Below are 8,845 nucleotides of genomic sequence, written 5' to 3'. Positions count from 1 at the left end.
ATACATAGATAGATACATAGATAGATACATAGATAGATACATAGATAGATAGATAGACAGACAGACAGACAGACAGACAGACAGACAAATAAATAGATAGATGGAATTTTTTAAAAGAAGACCCGCTCCACCCTCCAGCACTCTGATGGTCCTCCAGCCAGATAGCCTCAGGGAAGCCCTATATCTTTCTGAGTAAGCACAGGACCCACCATCAGAAGCCCCGCCTCTGCCTTCAATCCACTAGAAGACCTTGTTCCATGACAACACAGCCATGTGGACATTCCGTAATCGCTGTATCACTGTGCTAATGACAATGCTATCTCGGCTTTTGTTCATCGATGACAGTTCCATTATTGATTTTGTAATCCTCGCATATTAAGCAGATAAAGTCACAACTAACGTGTAGACGATGAGTTTGACTTTGGTGTCTGCCTCCAATGGGAGCCGATTTCTCCCCAGTATTAATAGCCACATCACGCCATTCAAGATTTCGGTGAGCTAATGTGACATTTCTCTTTTGTTCCCGTTTGTTTGTTTTGTTTTGTTTTTAGGGTCAAGTTGTGTTCCGGAACGGAGAGAGAATGGGAACCATTAAATTTACTCAATTTCAAGGTAGGCTTTCTGATGCTTATTCTTTCCAGCTGACAGCATTTATATTCAGGGATGTTGTGTTTCTGCAATAAAAGGCATCAGAAGAGATGGAAATCTGATATGAGATTCCAGATAAAACAAGAGTCGATAGGAAGCGCTTCCCCATGAGAGCATGAGTTACAGCTGTGTGAAAAATTGTTTCTCAAATGCCTAGCTCCCCAAGCCTACCCTACCCCCCGTAACTCCTAGACTTTCAGAAAGGGGAGCGTGGGTAAGTCGATAGCACTATGCCGAGAAGGCTGCATGACTTCAGGATTTGATCACAGGAGTATTCAACAGACCCCAAGACAGACAGGCCAATGTAAAGATCCCCGCATTTCCATACCCCAGCCAAAGCCACTGCCTGCCCTTTGCCAGTCTTACGTTGTCTTTGCTCACCCCCATCTGCCCACTTTTTGCTAGCCATTGCAAAGCCACTCCTAGACATTAGCTCATTTCAATATATAAATCCTTCCGCATGCATTTCTTCTGGAGGACATAGCCGCTGTACCTACAGGAAGGTTCCACGGTTCTTAATGTCTTTCCACGCCCCATCTATCAGTCCTCCAACCATTCCGAGCTGACAGTTTAATGGAGAACCCTCACAAGGTCCAACAATCACACAAGTCCGGTGTGTATCCTTAGCCTCTGCTTTATTACACCCTCCGCTCCCTCTGCCTGCCCCCCCCCCGCCCCCATGCACACACTTTTTGTTTACCACTTGGTGTTCCGCAGGAACCAATCCATTTGGTGGATTTGGCTGCTGCTACCGGAGTCAAGGTGGGGCTCAGAAACCACCCCAGCTGTGTTCCTGTGTGGCGAGAACACAGTTCAGAGAGGCTGGCAGCTCGTCAGAGTCCTGGGGCACACAGGGGAGCGGGGCTGGACACTCCTTGAGACAGTTGCCTCTGTCATTCTGATTGTGGTTAGCCCGCCCCGACCGTTTGTAAGAGCGCTTCTTCTTGGTGTCTTGGCGAGAAGGGGAGCAGATCCCATAGTCATTCCAGGGAAAGCCAGAATTAAAGTAAGCTCTTCAGATTCCTTCCGACGAATCCCACCAGATCTCCAGATCAGTCTGGAGAGGTGTTTCTCAGGCTGCCTCCTCCCTAATGTGACTGCGTAGTTTGCTCATTCATCTTCCCAGGGCAGGTAATTGAAACGCATGTCAGCTCTCTAGCATGCACAAAAGGTGTCATCTTAGGCAAATGTAATTATTTTCCCATTTGTTAAGTCTTCTTCATTGGCTGAACAAAGTAAGCAGCCTAGCAAATATGCTTGTTTTTTGAGTGATGGCAGCTAAACCCTTTTGTCACGTTTCTGGTTCTCAAATTATATCCCTCGTGCCAGGTGCTTTGTAGAATATGGGTTCCCTGATCGCAGCAGCGCATGCTGATTCTATCGCCTTCTTCTTTCTCGTATGTTAAGCTTGGCATCAACTTCAGCAGCTGTGGGTTGAGCATACCTGAACTCATAGGGCAGACAGCACAGCAAACGGTAAGGACCGGGTTTGTGGTCCTGCCAAGAACAAGTCAAAGAGCATCCCCCTAGGACCAGTGGCTCCTCCTCCTGCGGAACCAGGAGTAGGTCCTGTTGTCTGGGAAGTCAGTGCTTCCGTTTCTGGGATTAACCCAGAGCCACGATAGCGACTAGGTACAAATACCCAGAAGCCTTCACTTTGGATAGAATACCTCCAAAGAATGTTGACTTTCCTCCCCAAAGGTAATAACAGCTCCAGCCTCAGCTGCCCAGGTAGAAACCTACAACTGCCCGTTCATGTCCCTGTCCTCTCCCTTGCCTGCCCCACTGGCCATGCCCCCCCCCCCCCGCGTCACCATATTCTAGTCCCTCCTCCACATAGCTCATGTGTATGTGCCCTTCCCTGCTGGGCAGTAAGCTCTGCACCCTAGGTGGCAGGTGAGGCCATCCTGCAGAGCCACGCCCACCCTGGCTGTGCCCATTTCCAGCCCTACCCATTTCCTGCTCATCCTCCACCCACTCTGCCTTCTCCTGAGCTCTGTGTGGATGGAAATGAATATTGGAAAAGTAGCTTTTTCCTCTCCTTTAAGAGAAAAAAGATTCCCAGGAACTGCCTCTTCTAAGCAGCGCTGGGAATGTGTAGCCGGGAGGAAGCCAAGCAGGGTGTGATTAGGCCTTGTTTGGTGTTCCCATAGAAGGCCCGGCATCTGCTCCCAGCAGCCTGCCTTCATTAAGGCCCGTTTGTGAGACTGACGGATGGTGGCTTCCTTGAGATATAAAGGACGGCCTCTGGGGCTGGTGTCTGCACACCTCATCTAAAGGGATGGGCTCTTCCAGGCTCTTAATGCTATAATTGTCATTCATAACGTACCCCAAGCAGTGGAAGCCCCTCCTTCTCAAGCACACCCTTAATTACCGCCTGGTCTTCTGGGTGCACAGATGCGGACACAGCATCTCCCGTCCCCAGCGTCTGCCTGGTGCTTTGCTGTGCCCTCCAGGGGAACACCAAGCTGGATAAGACACAGTTCCTGCCCCCAGTCCAGGGACTTCATAATCTCTCTGGCCAAATGTCAGCGCCCATAAAGATGGGAAGTCGCGTCCCAGAACCTACTAGAGAACTCTCAGGACAGTTTGGCCCTGATTGGAGATTCCTGGGGCTGGTTTTTAATGTCCTTTCCTGTCTCATGTCACACACTGCCATACCCTTCACCACCCACAGCCTGAAAGGCTCCGTAGATTCAAACACTGGCTTCTGTAAGACTGGAGATGGAGTCCCCTGAACTTGAGCACACTCTAGCAGGGTCGTGGGTCAGCAGGGACAGGACACTAGTGAAGGTGGACCTACTGGGACCAGAGTGTTGTTCCAGCCTAGAGACTTCCCAACCTTCACTGTCCACGAGGAACCCCCTCAAGGAAGGGGGCCCAAAAGATAGAATGCATTGTGCTTCATAGAATTGCAGATTCTGTGTGTTCCAAGGAGCCCTGACTCTCCATGTCTCTGCTTGAATACCTCCAGGGACGGGGAGCTCATCCCCCTCATATGAAAAACATCATTGTTTTCCAGGCGGTGTAACCTAATGGCTCTGAAATTTCACTTCAGAGTTTATCTAAAAATAGTGAACTAAGAGACAGTCGTGTCCCTTGCTGTGAAAGTTACTGAGTATTCAGTGACCTGCTGCAGTCGTATGTCTGGCTAGGTGACTGGCGTGGGGGACCATCATCACAGCTGCCAGTAGCTTCTCGCCTGGCCATTCTCAACAATGAGCACAAGTGTGTCCTTGCCTCATGCACCTCACGGGCACATGAAAGACCCTCTGTCTTGTTCATACCCCTGTTCCCCTCACTTATACCGTACCCCGCTTCCCTAGTGGATGATGCACACCTTCATTGCTTAGTGAGAATATTGCCTTTGTGTGTCCTCCCCCAACATGAACTGTCATTTTCTGTGTGAATATCTTGAGTTTGCCTCAATGCCACGGGCTTACATGGCTTTTTGGCTTTCCCTGTTCTTGTGGTTGCTTTTGTTTTACACTCACCACACTGTTTTTAAATATACCTCTGATTCCTTGGTAGGAGCGCTTCACTGTCTCTATGGATATGTCTATCCTGCGCCCCTCCCCCCCCCAATTACAAGCACCAGCTTATCTCAAACGTTGTATCCTCATGAATAGTAAGGCTTTATACATGTCCCCTTATGGATTCAACTGGGACTTCTGCGGGCCTTTGGGTCGGAGACAGTGTGCACCTTAAATGTGTATACGTCTGTCAGACTTCTGTGACTATTGTTTCATGCCACTAGCACAGGGCTACCTATGCCCCTCCTTCCTGCCTGTGGTGTCCCCCCATTCCATCCCCCCTCTTCTCTTCCTCCTTCTTACTCTTTTTTTCTCCCCTCTCCCTAACTAAGTTTTTCAGTGGCTTTCAGGGTCAGCTTCCTAACATGTTAAGCCTCTGAGCCATTTGCTAACTGATAGTTCTGACCCTCTGACCCTCATTAGCTTTCGACTTCAAAAGTGTCACCCAGTCTGCAACTTCTCTGTAAATTTCAAGTCCTTATGGAGCAGAACTTTTAAGTTTGGGTGTGCACACCCCCCACGACCTCCATGATAAGGTCCTCTGCTTTACATTTTTTTGAATTTTTGATAGTTGGGTCTTCTTACAACACTTTTTGCGTTGTTTTGTTTCTGACACGATCTCCACAGTTCAGGCTTTCGGGACCTGATTTTGCAGCCTGGCCTGTAGCCCACATCAAACTTGTGATCCTTCTGGCTCTAGCTCCTAAATTCTAAATTACAGGGACTCACCACTCTAGCAGGCCAATAATTTAACTTCGACACATATGTTTGCCTCCTTCAAACTAGAATCAAGTAAGAACAGGCATTTGGGGGATGAGATAAAGACCATGTCACTTGGAGCACAGGGGGACAGGATAGAGACCATGTCACAGGGAACATAAGGGGACGGGATAGGGACCATGTCACAGGGAGCACAGGGGGACGGAATAGACACCATGTCAAATGGAGTATAGAGCCAGCTTATTCTCCTGTCTGGAGGATGCAACCCAGGGAAGAGGCCATGTCACTTCCTGTTACAGCCTTGGTCCAACTGACTCCTGGACACTCTTTGGCTCACAGCCAGAAATTATTTTCAAACTGGACATTTTCAGCATCCAAATTGTTGCCAATGGGCTCTGTTTTCTCTATGTTCCCAAACGTAAGGGTTAGAACAAAAGATAAGAGTGATAACGCACCTTCTAAAGAGAGTGTGAGAAAAGCTAGGATTGTTCTGGTTCATAATATTTTTAGCCTCTAAGAGCCAGAAAATTGAAGCCGGGCGGTGGTGGCACACGCCTTTAATCCCAGCACTTGGGAGGCAGAGGCAGGTGGATCTCTGTGAGTTCGAGGCCAGCCTGGTCTACAAGAGCTAGTTCCAGGACAGGCTCCAAAACCACAGAGAAACCCTGTCTCAAAAAACAAAAAAGAACCAGAGATTGTCCATACTGAAAGTCCAGAGTGCGGCCCAGTGGCTCTTCATCTGTGTGGTAAGGTCAGATTTGGAAGCTTTTAGAAAACACGACCCCCACACACCCACAGGATCCACTTCTTAACGTCTGGGGTTCTATGATGAACAGGCTGGTACCCAGAAATCTGAAAGTTTCAGAACCCCAGACCTCTAAGTCCCCACTAAGGCTCAGAGCCACCAGAGACACTCAACACTGCTGGAGAAAGAGCTGATAGCAAACACAGCCAAGCATGGGGACAGAGACCAGCCAGTGACAGCCACTGTAATGGCCCCTACCCCTGCTGGGATACCCCTCCTTCCAGGCTGTACACAGACAGCCTTGTCTGTGAGCTCTGGTTTGTAAGACCCAATGTGGATCTGTACAATTGCCACGTGCTTTTAGGACAGAGGCCCAGGCTGAAGACCTGGAAGTACTGGGCCTTCAATATGGCTCAGTGGGTAAAATCACTTGCCGTTGCAGACTGACAGCCTGAATTTGCCACCCAAAACCCACTGTGAAAGGAAAGAACCAACCCACAACAATTGACCCTGACCCTTACACACCTACACACTAATGATAATAAATAAAAGACTTCTGCTACAAGTGTTGGCTTCATGTCAGGCTGACACATAGCCAGCGGATAGAAAAACAGAAAGGGGCAAGCGTCTTGTACACGCTCTGATCCCAACGGCCAGGCAGGCTGAAGCAGTAGGACCACAAATTCAAGGCCAGCCTCAGCAACTTAGAAGTTCAAAGCCAGCCCGTGCAACTTAGTGAGACCATGTTAAAAACGAAATAAACTTGGTTGGGGATAAGGAAAGCGTGAAAGAGAGACAGTAAGAGAACGCATGGAGTGTCTGAGTTCAGCAAGGCTCACTCGCTCTCTTCATGGGTTAAATAACTACCATTTCCTGGTAGTTGAGCCAGCAGTGAGGCGCTTGGTAAATGTTCTGAGACAGGCTCTCATTATGTAGCCCAGGCTGGCCTTGACCTTGCTGTTCTCCTGCCGCAGCCTCCCTAGTGCTGAGGTGGCAGGTACATACATGCAGTCTGTATGTTTTACATCTTTGTGTCTCCAGCCCCCAGCTTGAAGCCTGGCCCATTGCAGGTGCCTAACAAACTCAGGGACTTAGTGTAAACATCTGTGACATCAAAGATGTCCCACGCCACCCAAGTAAAGGATGGGGTCACTTTGTCTTTGAACTGCTTGTGGAAAATTATTGATAGTTTGAGCCCCTGAGCTGGGCTCAGCATGCAAATAAGTACTCAACAAATAGAGGCAGGATATTGGGCAGCCCGGCTCAGCATGGGCAGGAGAGGTACCCTGAAACAGAAGCAAGGCAACCATATCAGGTGCTCCTTGGGCACTGGCCCATGTGACTTCAAGCCTTTCCTTTGCCTGTCTGAGGCCCATCTCTTCTCTCTGGACAGGGGAGTTAGGTCTTGGTTCCAATCACACAATGCAGAAACTTGCTAGGTCCTGGAGCCTCCCAGTATTACCTCCTGGGAGAAACTATGGTGATTATGATCTTCGTGGGAAGTTGATTATTTCATTTCCATGGGGCAGTGCATTCGGCAGCTTGTATGAGTCTGTAGCAGACTGTGTGACTGTGGGTCCATGGAGTCCCTGCAGTACCACTTCCCCAGTCCTGAGGGTTTGTTCCAATGGGTCTGTATATTTTATGCGCTGCCTCCCCCTGCTGAATAAATAAATCAGGGCCTCCTCCTCCTGGTGATGGGAGCTGACAGGGGAGCCTGTGGGACTCAGAACTTCCAAAGGTGACAGTGGGGATCCTGGAGCCCCCTACAGAGTGTGTTAATATGACATTTAAGACCTAGGTGACCCAAGCAAGCAGCAGCCACCTGCACGGTGTGGATCCCCTCCCCTGTGACTTTTACCATTCTCTTTCCCTGAAGTCTAGGAAGCAGGCAGAAATGTGGCCTAGGAAATCCTCCAGTCTGCTTCCTGAATGCTTACAAGGGATGAGCAGGGCTTCTGTACTTCTGCAAACTCAGTCCAGGCTCTATCTCCCTGGGGTCTCCTTGGGTTCCCTTTATAAACTCTGGACACTTGGCTGGCTGGAGTCTGCAGCTTCGGGGACCCACCTGCACCTTGGTGGCTTTAGAGCAGTAGATGAGCTCCTCTAGGGGTGAGTCGTGGAGCCAGCCACTCCATAGCCAGGCACAGAGCCATCACTCAGGAATCCCATCACGGCACCATAGTCAGGAAGAGCAGGAGCCATGAGAAAAACCCAGGGTTGGAATTGAGCTCCGTTCCTAGTGCTGCTGGGGACTTAGACAAAGCCATGGCTAACTCTCAAGACTTAGTTTTGTTGCCAGCAAAGTAGCACTAAGAGCCCCTTCACCACACACTGAAGGTATCACACAAATAAACAGAAAGGAGCCTACGTCTACCCACTGTTGGTCATTATCTGTTACTGTAACAAAATACCTGAGGCTGAGTATTTTCTAAAGAAAAGAAACTTGCTTGGCAGACAGTTCAGCAGGTACCCGCCCTCCCATCAGATCACTCTCACAGAAGAAACCACAATCCACTTAGGATGGCATCCATGTCACTAGAAAGGGACACCTCCAGTGACCCAAATACCTCCCACCAGGCCACTTCTTAAAGGTCCCACCACCTCAACACTGTCACACAGGAACCACCATTTGTCACCCAGTGTCCTATGTTACTTGGGAAAAGAAAATCTTTTTTCCTGATACCTTCCTAAGCCAGTCATTGCCATCTTTATCCTTGATGATGGCCAAGACAGTGAACTAAAGCCAAGAAATAATAAAGATGAAGACATCCAGAAATGACCAGTGAGACAGGAGAATACACTGAACAGGCATGCAGGAAAACAAGAGTATTGGGGTACCGCTCAATGTCTTGACAGAGCAGCCTGGCTATTGAACCATCCCAGTTCTGCCTCAGGATGCACTCGCAGGCTGGTCCTGTCCAGAATGGAGGAAGAGGTGGTCCCCACTACCTACAGCTGGTGGAATGCCTACAGGGCTTTGGGGTCCTCACTTATCAGGGTCTTCAGGAGATTGTGGGTTAGAAATGGGCTTCCCATCTTGAGGGATGCAGCACAGAGGGCGGGGGAACACCTGCTGAGGTGCCAGCCCAGGACAGTGACAAGCTCTGTGATCCTAACTGGAGTCGGTGTGAGAAGGGGAAACTGTGGACAGCCAGGGTCCATGAGAGCCCCCATACACGAGCCTGGGACCCCAGCT

General features: G+C 49.4%; 1 protein-coding gene across 1 annotated transcript in view; it reads left to right on the top strand.

Annotated features, from left to right (window-relative positions):
• Positions 1-8,845, top strand: part of Gabbr2 (gamma-aminobutyric acid type B receptor subunit 2) — a 344,134-nt gene that overhangs the window by 258,691 nt on the left and 76,598 nt on the right. The window contains exon 8 of the mRNA XM_013351873.2: positions 552-612. Coding sequence (XP_013207327.2) covers positions 552-612 — 61 coding nt within the window. The remainder of the gene's footprint in view (positions 1-551; positions 613-8,845) is intronic.

Source organism: Microtus ochrogaster, linkage group LG5, assembly GCF_000317375.1.
Source record: "Microtus ochrogaster isolate Prairie Vole_2 linkage group LG5, MicOch1.0, whole genome shotgun sequence".
Lineage (NCBI taxonomy): Eukaryota > Metazoa > Chordata > Mammalia > Rodentia > Cricetidae > Microtus > Microtus ochrogaster.
Note: the sequence above shows the minus strand (reverse complement) of the source record. Positions and strands in the feature narration are given on the sequence as shown.